This window comes from Lissotriton helveticus, chromosome 8 (genome assembly GCF_964261635.1).
Source record: "Lissotriton helveticus chromosome 8, aLisHel1.1, whole genome shotgun sequence".
NCBI classification, from domain to species: Eukaryota; Metazoa; Chordata; class Amphibia; order Caudata; family Salamandridae; genus Lissotriton; species Lissotriton helveticus.
Window position 1 is genome coordinate 1,071,652,417 of NC_136069.1, and position 17,891 is coordinate 1,071,670,307.

At 51.6% G+C, this 17,891-nt stretch overlaps 1 protein-coding gene across 1 annotated transcript in view; it reads left to right on the forward strand.

Moving 5' to 3' along the window:
• ERCC5 (ERCC excision repair 5, endonuclease) overlaps nt 1-17,891 on the forward strand; it is a 212,442-nt gene that overhangs the window by 174,368 nt on the left and 20,183 nt on the right. Inside the window, exon 15 of the mRNA XM_078657970.1 lies at nt 13,428-13,512. Coding sequence (XP_078514096.1) covers nt 13,428-13,512 — 85 coding nt within the window. The remainder of the gene's footprint in view (nt 1-13,427; nt 13,513-17,891) is intronic.

The window sequence follows — 17,891 nt, forward strand, 5'->3', positions numbered from 1 at the left end:
CAACAGAGTCGAACGCCTTTTCCATGTCAAGAAATACAGCTAGCGCCCTACTCTCCGGTTTTACATGTTGCATTGTCCCCAGTACGGTGCGTATATTGTAGGTAAGACTCCTGGTGGGGATGAAGCCAGCCTGCTCGGGAGCAACTAGTTCCGGGATTAAGAGAGCAAGACGTGTCGCCAGGACTTTGGCGTATAGCTTGGCATCGACGTTTATCAACGAGAGCGGGCGGCATGAGCTCCTTTCTGTCGGGGGCTTTCCCGGTTTAAGGAGGGTAATAATGAGTGCCTCTCGCATGGTCGGCGGCATACAGCCGTCCTGACATATGCCGTCGAACAGTGTCGACAGGTAGGGAACCAACAGGTCCCCGAAGGCCTTGTAGAAGCCGACCGTAAGCCCATCGGCTCCCGGAGCGCTGCCCGTGCTCATGCTATTCAGGGCATCAACGATCTCTTCCCTCTGAATAGGCATCATAAGAAACTCTCTCTGCGTGTTTGATAGCTGTGGCATTTCGATAAAGTCTAAATAGTCATCTATTGCCCCATCCATGCCGGTGGTTTTAGCCTCATAAAGAGCTGAATAGAACAGTCGAAACTCTTCTAGAATCTTCTCTTCGTCAGTCAGGAGCTCACCCGTACTCGACAGCAACTCGCCAACTGCAAGCTGTCGCCTTTCGCTGCGAACCATGTTGGCCAGAAGGGATCCGGGTCTCCCACCCTCGCCATAAGCGCGAGCAGTAGCATATTTGCCCAAGTGTTTGACCTCCCTATCGGCTTCCTCATTGTATTCCGTTACTAGCTGTTTAATAGTGACTAGTGTTTCCTCGTCAGGGCTAGCCTGCAGCCTCTGCTCCAGCTCTGTCAGGCGTGTTTCCAGGAGTTGGAGCCGCTGCCTGATGGATTTTAGGACGCTGGAGTGTTTGGCCATGGCAACACCGCGCATATATACCTTGAATGTCTCCCACAGCGTTTGGAAGTCATCCACGGAGCCCAGGTTGATGTCGAAGAAGTTTTGGATCTCCTCTGCGAGTTCACCCCGAAAAACTTCGTCTAGCAAAGAATAGGGGGGAAAGCGCCACGTGAAAGGGGGGAGGCGGGGCGTCGGCAGTTCGAGAAGCATGAGGAGAGGAGAGTGATCCGAAAGTGTGCGGGGCAGAATCAGACAGTCTCTTACCCTGCAAGCCAGAGGTCGCGACGCTAGCCAGTAATCAATTCTTGTATGTATTTCGTGGTACGAGGAATAGTGCGTGTAGCCCCCTCTGGAATGGTGCCCATGCCGCCAAACATCAAGTAAATCCAGGCGCGTCATTGCAGTCTGCAGCACCCCTGCCGCTGCCGACGGGTTTCTATGTGGTCCCGCAGACCTATCCAACATCGGGTCAAGAACCAGATTGAAATCCCCACCCCAGAGCATCCCTGTGCATTCATACTGCTCGCATTTCTGTACCAATGTCGTGTAGAACTCCGGGGAGTCAAAGTTAGGGCCATACACATTAACTACCATACAATCAAGACCCCTGCCCTTGCATCTGCAGAGGACATACCTGCCCTCGGTGTCAACTTCCAGGGGTGTCAGTGTTAGTTTGGAGCCTGGGTTAACCCAGATAAGAGTCCCCCTCGAGTGAGTTGTGAACCCAGAAGCTACACTGCAATCCACAAGACCCTTATGAAGAAGCATTTTGCTAGTCAAAGGCAAGTGTGTTTCCTGTAACAATGCAAGATCTATATGATGTCTGCGCAGGTAACTGAGGACTTTACGAAGCTTCCTGAAGTCATTTAGGCCCCGTACATTCCAAGTTAAGACTCTTAAGTGTGCAGGTTCCGGCTCGCTCAGTGCCGCGAGCTCGGAAGTGTCAGCCCCACCCGCCATGGCAGAAGATAATAAAGTCACAGAATAGATTTGCAGTAACTGCAGCTATACAATCAAGCAGGAGAAACGGAAGGGGAGCAATATCCCCGTGCATATAGGGAGGTTCCCGCACAGAATGGCAAAGCACATGTTCAATCGAAAACAAAAAGAACCATACAAAGACAAAAACAAACCCCAACAATCCACCCTCCTCCCACAGCTGACCCCCCCCAACTCGGTCACTCAGGTCCCCATCCCACCCGCCCCTCCCCAACCACAAGTCCTGAAACCCCATAGCCTACGGCTCGTGGGCGAAAGGTAGCTAGCCACTACAGGCTTGTCTAGGAAGACCAGACTCTGTTTTCCTGAGTCCCCACCCCCCGCCGCACACCATCAAGCATGGATCACCCCGTCAAATCAATGATAAACATTCTACATATCCCCAGCAATGCCAGGGACATCTCCCCCCCCCCCCCGCCCACACCCCCATTGTCGCAACTATCACCCATCCAGCAATAATGAGCAGAGAGAGCAACAGTCACAGTGGGTGCAGTCTAACCACAACAGCGAACCATAATCGTACCCGCTGCCCACACCCTCTTATCCGCAGCAATTCGGTAGTGAATAGGGTCACCGAATCAGGATCACCCCGAGTCAACTCAACCTCAAAAAAGGATCAGATGGTAGAGCACAGTACCATAGTGCGGCCATAGCCGGGTTACTCCTGATTGTCCCCACGTTGCTGATCGTCTTCTTCCTGAACGTCCACCTGCTCTGCCGGCTTGTCTCGAGCCCATTTCTTCAACGCCTTTTGCAGCTCTGAAGGGTCCGTAAAGATGTGCGAGTGTCCCTGCCTATTCACACGCAGCTTGGCCGGGTACAGCATGGCATAATCCAGGCCCATGTCCCTGAGTCGTTTCTTGTGTGGCGCAAAGTGTTTGCGCGCCTCCTGAACCCGGGCCGTGAAGTCAGGGAAGATGGAAATCGTCGAGCCCTCGTATTGTAGAACTCCCTTGGACCGAGCCAACCGAAGTGCCGTGTCCCTGTCTCTGTAATTCAACAGCTTTGCAATAATTGGCCGCGGAGGAAGACCCGGGTTAGGACGTGGGGCTAGCGACCTATGAGCACGTTCGACCACAAACATGGATGAGAACACTCCTTCTCCGAGCAGGATTGTTAGCAGGTTTTCCACAAACAGCTCCATTCTCCCAGTCTGAGTGGTCTCCGGCAGGCCAAGGATGCGAAGGTTGCAGCGACGCGTCCGTGCCTCTAAATCCTCCGTCTTGTCTTGAAGGGTCTTGATCAACTCATCCGCCCGGCGTCTCGCGGTATCCAAGTCTGTCTGGGCCTCCTCCACCTCCGTGATGCGCCTTTCCGCCATGTCGTGCCTCTCAGTGTGTTTGTCGAGGCGCTCCGCCATGCGGTCCATCCTGTATGACATGGCGTCCATTTTGGTCCCCAGCGCCGTAATATTCGTCTGGATATTCAGTTCCATGGAGCGGAGCATTGTTTTGATCTCCGAGTGGTCCTCTGGGCGTTCACCCGCAGGCGGAACCTCATCCTGGTGTGCCTGAGGGCTCAGCACCTGGACTCTCCGTTGTGAGAAGGGGAGTTTGCTCTGAGTCCTGTCTCCCTTCCCCATGGTGCGCAGGTTCCTGCTATGCTCCCGCCTTTGCGCGAAGGGGATGATGGCCGCCAAACCAAAGTCCGCCGTCAGTAATCCACTGGAGCAGCCCTTCAGGGAGTTTCAGGAGAGAGGCCAAAGCGGCAGGTCAGCAACCACCAGACAGTACCACCGCCGCTAGTAAGGCTGCGAGGCCCAGGCCTCGCGGTGAAGGAGCAGCGGGAGAGCGGGGGAGGTGCGCGGGCCCAAGGAGAGGGGCCGATATCGGGTTGAGTGAGCTGACCAGGGCACCTTAGATGGGTAGGAGGAGGGGGGGGAGAAAGCGAGTTACTACACTCCCCCCCCGCAACCAAAGTCCGCGAAGTCCGCTGTGTGTGTCCCTGGCGCCCCCGGAACAGGGTAGGTCGCGCCTGCGCTCCGTCCCCACCCAACTTCTCACCGTGGGGGATGGCGAAGGTCGGGTCCGCTGTGTAGGCGATGTTGGCAGCGCTCCCCTCGTCCACGCCTCTGACACCTCTCTGAGCCCGGCAGAGGGTCCCGACAGCCGGCGGCGCTGCCGCTCAGACTCTGCCGCACGTCGCAGCACGCAACGCGGGCACGTAGCAACTTGAGGCCGTGGATCGCAGGCCTTCCAGGGGTCCCAGCGGAGGCGGCCCGCCCGCTCCGCCGGGGTTGGATGGATCCGTTTCACGTCGGGCAAGCAGGTCCCCTGATGTTCCGCGACACTGAGGGAGGGAAGGGGGGACGCAGATCGTGGGTAACTGCAGGATATTAAAGGATAGTGCGATGGTGTCGACGGAGCTCCGGGACTATGCGGCCATTTTCCGCGGCTGCTAGCTCCGCCCCCCACCGCCTACGTTTACTAACCCTCAAGATGGCTTTCTTAGTGACCATATCATCGGTCAAGAGGGTCAGTGAAATGCAGGCACTCTCTTTGCACCCTCCTTATACCACCTTTCACCCTGACAAGCTAGTTCTCAGGACTTGTACCTAGTTTCTGTTGAAGGTTGTGACACCCTCTCATGTAGACCAGAACATCACCTTGCCTACTTTGTTTGCTCTTCCTCATTCTTCTAAGGAAGAGGAGAGACTCCACATCTCTGACCCAAAATAAGAGTTCTCGTTCTACATTGATTGAGCTAAAGAATTTCTAGTGGATGATCAATTCTGTATAGGTGAGGTTGGAGCTAAGAAAGGCTTTGCCATGCAGAAAATGGGCATCTCACGATAGATAGTGCTCTGCATTAGGATTTGGTATGCATTAGCCACAAAGTAATCCCCTGAGGGTTTGTGTGCTCACTCCACGAGAGCCTAGGCTGTAAACTCTGCATCTGAAAGAGACACGTTAGTGATAGATTCCTTACCTTAGAATATCCCCAGGCGTCCGACTGGATCCGGAAACTTTTGCGTAGCAATACCCCTGCGCGTCGGTAGGCGGAGTCCACGGCTCCGCGTCCGTCGTCGGCGTCGTTAGCGCCGGAATTATGTCGCCGGAGTACTTAGACGCCGCCCTCGCGCGCTGACGTCAGTTCTTCTTTTTTCCGCGCCAGCTAACGCAGATCCGGAGAAGCTCTACCCCTTAGTCACTTTTTGACTAAACTTTTGTGATCTTTTGATCTGTTTTTCTCGAGTCGCTTGATCCTACGGTGCCGGTAGGGATGCCCGAGTTCAAACCCTGCTCCAAGTGCAGCCGACTTATGTCGGTTACCGACCCCCATCACCGGTGTCTTCAGTGTCTAGGCCTCGACCACCACGACCGAACCTGCCCCGCGCCGTTCAAGGTCCCGGTCCCACAGGAGGTCGAGGGACCGGTCGCTGGGTCGGAGCCCTCATAGCTCCGAGAGTCGGCATCGGTCTTCAGGATCCAGGTCCTCCGGTAAGAGGCATGAGAGGTCGGAAAGGCGTCATCGTTCTTCCGACCCACCCCGACGCTCGCGCGACGCGGCCAGGGGTTCGGGTGACACCACCCACGCGGCTCCGACGGAGTCACGGGCGTCGCCACCTGCCCCATACCTTCCGGTCCCTGGGCACGATGCGACACCAGAAGAGATCGAGTGGTACCTCATGGCCATGAGGTCTCTCCCTCCTCTGCCGGGCTCCGTGGCGCCTTCGGCCCCACAGCTGGAGGGCCTAGCGGGTCGGGTGCTTCGGCCCTGGCGCCGCCGGCGACTTCGATCCCGGCGCCGCAGGCCCTCACTGGATCCGGTTCCGGATCCGGGTCGTCGCCGGTCGACCTCACAACCTCACCGACGCCGACCCCTAGGGTGTCGCCCCCAGCGCCGCCTACGGGCGACGCAATCCCCGATCCTGCCCTTGATTCAGTTCCGACGCCGGAGCAGCCCCGCTAGGCGCCGCTCTCGACGCCGTGTGGAGACTTTTACTTCCACGAACCGGCCCCATCCGTTGAACCTGAATTTTAGGTGATGGGTGACGAGGGAGATTGGGAGGGGTCTGTGGACCCTCTGGCACAGGAGTGCCAGTCTCAACAGGACTGGACATATGAGTCTGGGGATGCCAGTGGACTGGACACTTCACCAGACACTGGTTTTGTCTCCCCTCCAACCGTGGCTACGGAGGAGGGGGCTTCCTACATTGTAGTGTTAATGCGGGCAGCCAAGGCATTGGGCCTAGAGCTCCCCGTCACGGCCATGAGGACTAACCTCCTCACTGAGGTCCTTAAACCGCAGGCAAGCTCGGCTGAGCCTCTGCTGCCGTTTAATGAGGCCTTGTGTGACGTTCTTTTGGGCACTTGGTCCAAGCCCGCTACAGGTCAGCCTGTAGATAGGAACATGGCCAGATGCTACCGCCCGGCTCCGGGTGACCCTTGCTTCTTGTCCACCCACCCCACCCCCAAGAGCCTGGTCATCCAAGCCTCTACTTCCCAGACCGCATTCCCAACGGCTCCGCCCGATCGGGAATCCAAGAGGTACGAGCAATTCGGTAAGCAGGTGTTCTCGTCCCTGAGTTTGGGACTATGGTCAGTCAATACCGCATGCCTCTTGGGCCGCTACACCCACACTCTGTGGGACACGGTCGCGGACGTGCTGCCACAATGTCTGGAGGAGGCCCGGACTAAACTCGCCCAAGCCCTTGCGGAGGGTCGCGATGCAGCACGTTATTCGATCCGGTGTGGGCTGGATACCACGGACTCACTGGGCAGAGCGATGGCAACGACGGTGGCGGTTCGACGCCACGCCTGGTTGAGGACCGCCAACTTTTCAGCTGATGTCCAGGCCACCCTTCTGGACATGCCGTTTGATGGCCGTCGCCTCTTTGGCAACAAGGCAGACCATGCGCTTGAGCATTTTAAGGACTCCAGGGCTACCACCAAGTCCTTGGGCCTCTCGGCCCCACGCCAGCAAACGGGTGCCTTTCGCTCCTTTCGTGGCCAAGGAAGGGGTGCTCCCACACGTGCTGCCAGCCACGCACCGCAGGCGGTGGCGGCCGTGGAAACCGCCGTGGCGGTGGTCGGGGACAACGGCTAGGCCAGTCCACACCTTCCCCTGCAGCACCCGCCTCAAAACCCTCCTAGTCCGTGCTTTCAGGCCCATGTGGCGCCAGTGGGGGCAGGGTTCGCCATCACCTCTTCCACTGGCGCACTGTCACGTCGGACATGTGGGGGCTGCAAATTGTCTAAAGGGGCTACTCCCTCCCCTTCGAGGCGACCCCTCCAGCCATGCCACCGCAATACCACCGCGTGTCGGGGGATCACTTGCGACTTCTGCCAGAGGAAGTCAGGGCCCTCTTGGCCAAGGGGGCCATCGAGTGCATTCCTGGGCCAGAAGTAGGGTGTGGTTCCCCCTACTTTCTGGTACCCAAGAAGGGCAAAGGGGGCCTACGCCCTATCTTGGACCTACGGAACGTCAACGGCTTCCTCCGGAAGGAGAAGTTCAAGATGCTGACTTTTGCTCAGGTCTTAGCTGCCCTAGACCCAGGAGACTGGATGGTAGCGTTGGACTTGCAGGACGCTTATTTCCACATCCCCGTCCTGCCAGCCCACTGGCATTACCTGCGGTTCACGGTAGGCCACGAGCACTTTCAGTTTACTTTGCTCCCCTTCAGCCTTACAAGCGCCCCACGGGTGTTCACGAAAGTGATGGCGGTGGTCGCAGCTCATCCGCGCAGGTTAGGGGTTTCAGTCTTCCCCTACCTCGACGACTGGTTGTTGAAGGCGGGCTCGCCCCAGACAGTCGTCAGCCACCTCCAGACTACGGCCGACCTCCTGCACCTGCTGGGGTTCTCCATCAATGTGCCGAAGTCACACCTGTGTCCCTCTCCGAAGCTCCTCTTCATCGGAGCGGTTCTAGACTCGGCGCAGTTTTGGGTTTATCCTCCCGAACAGCGGGTTCGGGATATTGAGGCTCTGATTCCGATCTTTCAGCCTTTATCCCGAGTCTCGGTCAGGTTCACGCTGCGGCTTCTGGGGCTGATGGCCTCCTGCATCCTTCTGGTGCATCACGCCCGGTGGTGGATGCGGGCTCTGCAGTGGGACCTGAAGTTTCAGCTGGCCCAGCATCAGGGCAACTTGTCCGACCATGTCTTGATCTCGGAGGGCACTGCAAGACAGTTGCAGTGGTGGCTCACGGACCGCGATTGGGTCAGCGGCAGATCTCTCTCCCTACCCCAACCGGAGCACGTAGTTGTGACGGACACGTCCCTCCAGGCCTGGGGGGCCACATGGGAGAGGCGGAGATCAGAGGCCTCTGGTCTCCGGCGGAGTCTCAGCTCTACATCAACCTTCTGGAGCTGCGGGCGATCCGACTTGCACTGGAGGCATTCCTCCCCTCTGTCCGGGGGAGTGTAGTGCAGGTGTTCACGGACAACACCACTGCCATGTGGTACTGCAACAAACAGGGCGGGGTGGGGTCGTGGACCCTCTGCCAGGAGGCTCTGCGCCTCTGGCAGTGGCTGGAACATCAGGGCGTGACCCTGGTGATTCAACACTGGCAGGTTCTCTGAACGCCAGGGCGAACGAACTCAGCCGTCGGTGCATGATGGATCACGAATGGCATCTGAACTCGGACGTGGCGCAAGGCCACTTTCAGCAGTGGGGAGAGCCTTGGTTAGATCTATTCGCTACAGAAGAGAACGCGCAATGTCATCAGTTCTGCGCGTTGGAATTTCCAAGGCGGCACTCGCTCGGAGACGCTTTTCGTCGCGAGTGGAGTTGCGGTCTATTGTACGCCTTTCCGCCTATACCACTTCTGCCCAGAGTGCTGAAGAATATCAGGCGCAACCGGGCCCAGGTTATCCTTGTGGCTCCGGACTGGGCACGAAGATTTTGGTATCCAGAGCTACTCAGCATGTCTGTCGATCCCCCGATTCGTCTGCCTCTTTAGGAGGACCTTCTGTCGCAGCAGCAGGGGATGGTCCTCCACCCGAACCTGTCCAGTCTCCACCTCCAAGCTTGGAGATTGAGCGGCGACAGTTGAGGCCATTTGACTTGCCTCCTGAAGTCTGTAATGTCATCCTGGCAGCCAGGCGTCCCTCCACAAAGTCAGTATACGCCTGCAGGTGGAACAGATTTGTAGCATGGTGCACAGCAAAGGCTGTGGATCCACTCTCTGCCCCCCTTTCTGAGGTTCTCCTCTTCCTCCTTTCTCTGGCCCAGCAGGGCTCTGCTCTGGGCACTATCAAGGGCTACCTTTCTTCCCTTTCCGCCTTCTTAAGGCTACCTGATCAGCCATCTTTGTTCAAGTCCCCTATTGTAAATAGGTTTTTGAAGGGCATCACACACATGTACCCTCCTGTCCCTTTCGTGATTACTCAGTGGGACTTGAACCTTGTACTTACTTACCTGATGTGCGCTCCCTTTGAGCCACTTCATAACTGTCCTCTCCGCCTTCTTACTCTGAAGACTGCTTTCCTGGTTGCCATCACCTCTGCCAGGAGAGCGAGTGAGCTCCAGGCTCTTTCTTCCAAACCTCCTTTCCTTTCTGTCCATCCGGACAAGGTTGTGTTGCGGACAAGGCCCTCTTTCCTGCCCAAGGTAGTCACAGCCTTCCACATCGGGCAGTCCATCACCTTGCCCACCTTCTTTCCGCCTCCGCATCCCTCGAAAGAGGAAGAGAGGCTCCACCGTCTGGACCCAAAACGTGCGCTCTCTTACTATCTGGATCGCACAAGCCAGTTCCGGGTGGATGACCAACTCTTTGTTGGTTACGTGGGTGCTAAGAAAGGACGGGCGGTGCACAAGCGGACCATCTCTTGGTGGATCGTATTGTGCATCCAGGCGTGTTACTCCTTGGCTAAAAAGGAACCTCCTGTTGGGCTGAGGGCCCACTCCACTCGGGCCACGGCGACTACTACTACCCTGGGCCAAGAAGTCCCTTTGCAGGACATTTGTCAGGCAGCTACGTGGGCCTCGCTGCACACGTTCGCGAGACACTACTGCCTGGACAGTCAAGTCCGGAGGGATGGCTTCTTTGGCCGTTCCGTCCTCCAGGACTTTCTGGTGTGATTATTGGTTTGCAGACCCACCACCGGTGTTGGTATTGCTAGGGTATCTATTCTAAGGTAAGGAATCTATCACTAACGAGTCTCTTTCAGATGCACAAGTTACTACTTGTGTAACGATATATCTGTAAGAGACATTAGTTAGTGATAGATTCCTTACCGACCCACCCATCCTCCCCATTCTGCGAACCGATATCTAGGGTTAAGGTCATCCCCTTTCAGGGCCCTAGTTTCATGGCACCAGTGTTGGTTCTATCATGGCTCTGCGTATCTGGCGCGGAAAAGCTGTGTATCAGAACTGACGTCCGCGCGCAAGGGCGGCGTCTAAGTACTCCGGCGACGTCATTCCGGTGCGAACGACGACGGACGCGGAGTCGCGGACGACGCCTATCGACGCGCAGGGGTATTGCTACGCAAAAGTTTCCGGATCCAGTCTGACGCCTGGGGATATTCTAAGGTAAGGAATCTATCACTAACTAATGTCTCTTATAGATGTATCGTTACACAAGTAGTAACGTGTGCGTTAGCTCTCAGAATCCCTGTCCTAAACCTCTGTCAGACTGCAACACGGGCGTCACTACATACCAAACACTACTGTCTGGGCCATCTGATAGAGACTTGTAGCCGCGGTTGAAGCAAAGTCACACCTTACTCCCTCTCAGACACTCCCTTTTATCAGACCTGTTATGGACGCAGTACAGCTACAGGCTATTCCTTCCGAGCAGCAAACCAAGGATATGCAGGCTATGATACCAATGTTTTTGGCTCTATCCTGGGTCTCCATACGATCCTACTGGCATTGAAAGCCTCCTACCCTCCATCCAGAGGGGGCTGATGAAGGTGTTCATGGATAACACCACCACCATGTGGTATTGCAGCACACAGGACGGGTCGGGGTTGTGGACCCTTCATCAAGAGGCCCTGCGTCTCTGGACATTGCCGGAACAGAGTTCCCAAGAAGATTATTCTTGTGGCTCTGGACTGGGCACCGAGAGTCCAGTATCTTGAGCTTCTGAATTTGATTGTCGATCCTCCTATCAGGCTGCCCCTTCAGGAGGATCTTCTGTTGCAGCAGCAGGGGAGGGTCCTCTATCCAAACCTGTCCACTCTCTGCCTTCTTGAGTGGAGATTGAGCGGCAGCAGTTGATCGCTTTCGACCTTCCTCCCAAAGTTTGTAACATTATTCTTGCAGCCAGGCGTCCCTTCACCAAGACGGTATATGCTTGCCATTGGAAAAATCTTGTGGCTTGTTATTCATCCAAACTAATTGATTCCCTTTCTGCCTCTCTTTCTGAGGTACTGTTATTAATTTGTTCCCTTGCCCAGCAGGGCTCTGCTCGGGGCACTCTCAAGGGCTATCTTTCTGCCTTCTTGCGGATGCTAGACCAACCCTCCCTTTTCAAGTCCCCAATTGTAAATAGGTTTTTGAAGAGTCTTGTGCATTTCTTTCCCCTTTCATTATGCCTCAGTGGGACCTTACCTTGGTTCTCACATTCTTGATGTGTGCTTCTTTCGAGCCTTTGCACAATTGCCTCCTCAGGTTGTTCACTGTCAAAACATCCTTTCTTGTAGCGATTACATCAGGCGATTACATCGACCCGAAGGGTGAGTGAGCTGCAGGTTTTGTTTTCTAGGTCTCCATTCTTCATAATTTACCGGACAAACTGGTGCTTCACACTAGGGCCTCTTTCCTGCTGAAAGTAGAAACACCATTTCATGTGGGCCAATCTGTCATCTTGACCACTTTCTACGCTCCTCCACATCTTCTAAGGAAGAGGAGCGACTCCACCTTCTGGACCCAAAAAGAGCATTTTTCTTCTACCTTGACCACACACGTGAGTTCCGGGTGGACGACCAATTCTCTGTTTGGTATGTTGGTGCAAAGGAAGGTTGGGTGGTGCAGAAGCAGACCATCTCTCAAGGAGTCATTCTGTGCATCAAAATCTGCTACACACTGGCCAAGAAGCAGCCACCTGAAAGCTTTATAGGCTTATTCCACCAGAGATAAAGCTGTGACCACTTTGTTCACTCGTGGAGTCCCAGTCCTGGACATCTGCCAGGTACAAACATGAGCTTCCCTGCAAAGGTTTACCAAGCTTTACTGCCTGGACATTTCACCCTTTCAGTCCTGCAGGACTTCCTAGTTTAAATGTGTCCACTGGGAATAGTATTGCTTGGATATGTATTCAAAGGTAAGGAAACTGCAGCTAGAAGTCTCTATCAGATGAAAAAGTTACTTGGCTTTGGTAACGCCCTATTTGGTAGAGACTATATCTAGCCGCAGATTAATTACCGACTCATCCATTCTCCCTGCGCTGAGGACAAATCTCTAAGGTCAGGACTGGCCCTTTTAAGCCCTGGTTTGGACACACCAGTGTCAGTGCTCTTCATGGCTCCGCACTTCTGGCGTGGAAAGTCATGAATAGTAACTGACATCAGCACGCCGAGGTGGCGTTTATACAGGTGACGCAGATGTCCCTTCCGGCACTGACAAGACAACATGGACCTGGCCTGACTCCACCGTCCAGTGCGCAGGGGTACTGCTCTAAAAAAAAAACTTCCAAATCCAGTCTAACCGCTAGGTTAGATCCTAGGAGATGACATCAATGTCCCATGTGCGCAACAGACCAGGCCAATTATGTACACTAAACTTGGAATTGTACTGTTATACGAACATTATGGAGACCTGTTTTTCCTTTGGTATCCACCGTGATTGATCACACAGTTGACCCTGACCTCCTGATGGCACTCTCAGGATATGTTGAACCCCTTAGTCCGGGCCTGCGACGCTTTACAGCCATAGCACTGATGTTCTCCAAACAGCAGATAGCTTTACACTGGGGCAGTAGAAGGGTCTCCACTACCAATGCCTGCCTAAAAAATAACATTCAGTGACACCACCAGCGAACTTCATGCCTCCCTACAGCCCTTAACTTCCAGACCGTAGGAAATCAGGCAACCTCTTCGGGACTACCTATTCATATTGCAGCCTGATGTCGACGCCGCTGCCGATTGTTGAAGCTGTTAGCCCATTATGTTGACCATGGTCTGTTTATATGTTCGAGTGTGTGGACCACTTCATGCCTCGATGTGTTCAGCCTCAGCATTCCTCTGTTCCCCTTTTTACCTCCGCTTGATTGTTGCATTTGCTCATGTATCTCAGTCTGATGCGCTTATTTCTGATACTGTGTATGCACATGTACATCTATGATTTGTGCAGTTGAAAAAAGCCTTAAGACACCACCATTTGTGATCTATTGCATGCTACTACGTCTCGATTCATAACACTTGAAGACAAAGAACAATTGCTCTCAATCTCATCATGTGGCTAATTTCATAAGTATCACATTCTAGAATTTGTTATTAGTGTGTGGAACTTTTGTTTTATAATTAAAATGGTATGCCTTGTCCGTTACTTATTTTAAAAACTGTTCAGACCGCATTTCATTCTGTTTTTAGGTAAATATAATTTAAAATGTGTTCTTTCTTAACCACCTGCATATTCTGTGCAAATGCCTTTGGATGGTATAGGTCGAAGACTGATGACATTCTGTTGCCAGTGTTAAAACAACTTAATGCACAACAGGTAATCACTGAATCCAGCTAATTCAAGTATGTTGCTTGAGCTCTTTTGGTCAATTATGCCGCATTAAGGCAACTGGAGTGTTGCTTGCTCAGCCAATCGCCTTTGTTTGTTTACATCCATACTGACAGCATATTGTTTTAGGCGTGTTTACTGCAGTTGTAACACTACACAAACATATAATTCTAATTTAAATACCTCCTGTGTCTTCAATTTCATGACCTCTGCCTTTCAAAGCAGTACAGTCTAGCCATGGAAGGGTTTTCAATCCAACTAGATATTTATCAAAGAAAGAAAAGGAAACTCCGCCTCCAAACTAATCACAATAATTGTCCATGGATGAGGTGTATTTTCAACTTCCTGGTGCAAGTATTTCTGCCAGAACAACTGCAAAAACACCATTAGGAACATAAATAGTGTACTCAGCAAGACCTTGGATGTTTAAGGGTAACTTCGTTATTGAACAAGGAATTCAATTAATTGGGCTACAGTTAATTATTTTATCTGTTGCTAACCTTTTACACTCCCTCATTGGTTGTGAATCAGATTTTAAGCTTCCTGCACTTGGACTGTTGACCTTGACCACATATTTAACTTCAGATACACAAATACAAGTTATTTATTCTGTGATGTGCATGAATCAGCTTGCATGCTGGATCCCACACAACTTTGCAGAGGCCATTTTGTCATTTTTATTTTAAATTTAGAGGTCTATTTTCTACACTGCTATTGGTGGAATGTATCGGATCTTTTGCTATTCACTTGAGCAAATGAATTATTGATCTTAATTTTAGATCAAAATTGACTGCTTCAGCAATTCCCCACCCTGACATATTATGTGATTTAGTGTACACTGAATAGATCAGTATGCATGGTTTTCTTTGCAGTTTTTTTGTCAACACATCCATTCAAGAGGAACTTTTATTAGAAACCCTTAACTTATTACATTAAACCAATCCAGGACAAGCCTACTCTTAACCAAGGCAACTACAGACTAATTTCCAAAGGACCCTTGGGCGTAAATCCTATTGATAGAATATTATTTTCTTAAGGTGTATATATATATATATATATATATATATATATATATATATATATATATATATATATATATAGCACAGGAACTGTTCGTTGTCAAAAGGACTCCTTCACTTCCATCTGGGATATAATCTTTTAATGTTATGTAGGATGACATTAGTATACAAGTAAATTGGAATGTGGCTGCTACCTTCCTCTCAATTGCCTCTGGCACGGATAATACTTCATTAAATTTAAGATGTGTCCTTTAACTGAATCTCGTTATTCTTCCCAAACTGCATGCTTATCATCTTAACCCCAATATTCTCTTCATCCGCTCAGCTTAAGTGCATGACAAGGCTCCATCATTGCTCCAATTTGTTCAACATTTACCTCTGTACTCTCCCATACCTCTTGAATCCTCTTGTTTAACCTTCTGCAGTTATAGAGATTATTAACTATTCCTGGTGAAACTAGAACCACATTCGATCAAAGGTTCTACCATGCCATCGTCCATAACCTACTCGACTAGAAATCAATAAAATTAAATGCAGATATTTCCGAGATAATGTAATGTGCATCTCTGGGGATAATGATCCCCGACTGATTATTTTTGCAGGTGAATTTCCAACACAAGTTATTAAAATCTTAAGGGCAGCAGCACCCACACATGAAAACTAGGGAAGCACATTGCACTCGGACATAAGCTGTAGGCCCAAAAGCAACACAGTTATGAGGCCCTCCTTCCATCTTTTGAGAGTACTGAAGAGATTATTCGCTCTCCTGACCATCTTTAATTGGGTGCAAGCAACGATTGTCTTGGGCCCTTAACGTGTTCACTGAGCCTATGCTCGCAACCTCGGTGCCAACTAATATCTGCTTTGTAAACTAGCAGAAACAAAACATTGTGAAAAGATTTGCGTCTTCAGCCATGGGATCACCTCAGCCAGTATCTTTGAGCCCCGTAGCGGTTATCCATAGCTGGGTGCATGTCCTGACAGTCCCTGTGCTTTTCACAAGCCCCAGTACATAAAGATATGCCTTTCTTCCTCCAGAGCATATTGCTTGCCTTTCCATCTATGTGCTCCCCAGCATACAGAACAAATGTAAACAAATCAGTCATAAGAAATGGTTTCTCCCATAAACCTGTGCCATCCAGTATCACAAGCCCTTGGTGGACCAAATCTGACGCCTGGCTAATCAACTAAAAGATGACCTCAGTTAGGACCTGGTTAGGAGAATTTTAGCGACTCTGCATAACTCCAATCACCATATTTTTTTTCCCATTTGAGCAACGTGAATGACAAGAACAACATGAGGCTTCAAGATGCCACTGGCGAGCGACATTTGACATCCCCTAGTGCAATTTCCGGTCACTATGAGGACTTCCAGTGAGATTTTACCGACGTGGGCCATCGCGATTAGATGGCTGCTTCTCGAGTTGATCTTGTTCTCGAGCAGCTTCAAAATCAATTTGAAAATAATTTTTCGAGTAGGTATTCTACCCGCACAGACTGTTCCAGTTGGGTTTTTTTAAGCTCAAAACATAGTTCCATTTGCACAGATTTTTTCAGCTTGGAGAGCACAACCAGCACTAAAATCTGATGGCATGAACCGTAACGTGCATTTTCCGCCCATTGGCCGAACTCCAGAGTTCTTATGTATCTCCATGTGATTCCGCGATGTGTAATTCCGCGTGTTCCACTCAGGCCTAACTTCAATACTCTTTCCCCTTTTCTTTGCTCCCTTTGTAACTCACTGGGCCATGGTTGTAGCATATCTTTGGCCTCATAACGATTCCTACACTTAAAGAGCCTAATTCCCAAAATTGCACACAAACACTACACCACCTTTTTCCTGCACATGGGCAACGGCACGATTTGCTGCAGCAGCTGTCTCCTCACACCGCTCAAAGGGATTTCACTCAGGAGGATTACTGACTGTACCTCGCTCCCTCCAATGCATCCTCTTCCTCACAGGGCACACTGATCTTGCAATTAGGCAGGCACAGGTGCTGCTGGGCAGGTGATCTTGGATTCACTAGGGACTGTCCCTTCACCCATCTGGGAGACTAGGAGGCCTTGGCCCTCAGTCGTAATCACAGGCAGAAGTCTTGCAGAGCTTCTCCTCCTCACACAGCCTGACTGACTGCTTGGCAGTTGACAGTTTATGTTTCAAGCTCCCTTCCTTGTAAACCTTTTCCAAACACCAAATGGGATTTCGAGTCTAAGTCTTTGAATTTCATGTTAGGGGTCTGTTTCATTGTGAAGTGCCAACTCCTCTACTCTGTCTTCCTCTCAAAAGCAGTCTGTCACAGCAGAAGCAACTCCAAATCTAATAGTCCCACAACACAGGTCATCGGAGTGACTAGATTTCACATCTGGATGTCTTCCACATTGATATCAAATGGTTTCCCAGGGCCTCAGTCCTTCTCTCTGATTCCCTTATCACCCCATCTTCTTCCTGAGATGTGTGCAGGACCTTCTTTGTGACCTCTCTCTGAAGCGAAGAGCTTCCTTTGAAGTGTGCTGAGGAAAACTGGCTTTTCCCTCTCCAGTGTGTCCCTCCTAGCTTGGAGGGATGCAGCAATACACAAATCTGTCTTGGGGATTCCTCTCCTTATCTTTCGCCATGCATCCCTTGGTCTCCCAAAGTGGAACCCATAGTCTGCCATGTATTGTACCATTCACAGGCCCACATACATCCAACATGTGCATTTAATATACACAGACTTCTTAGATATACATCCGCCATGTACTGTACCTCTCACAGGCACACATGCACCCAGCACATGCATTCAATCTGCATGTACTGCTCAGCACTACTTCCGCCATGTTCTGTACCACTCACAGGCACACATACACCCAGCACAGACATTCAACATGCATGCAATGCACAGTACTGCATTATCCCTTTATTGTACCCTTCCCAGGCATACAAACACCCAGCGCAAGAACACCACTCATGCACTGCTCAGGACTCCACACCAGACAGGTGCAGGCCAAAGGCGAGTTAAACACACAGCAGCAGAACTTTAAATGAGTGTGCCTGTAGGACTCATTCCAGTGACACAGGTTAAAAAGGACGTGTTCACTACTGTTGATCACTACACTGTATGCTGCCACCATCAAGGCAGTAGCCTTTCACCACTATGAGGGTACCTCTTTGAACGCCCCTCTTGGTCCAACAAGACCACAATCCGTGAGAAAACAGGACGCACACGCATGATCCATGTTTGCCTGTAACAACACAAATCAGCATTAGGGATTCAGACATCAGTCCCATTGGGGCGCTCAGGACAGGGGTGCACTTATGCTACCATGCAGAGGAGTTTTCTGTCCCTCAGACTCGATAGAGACCACTGC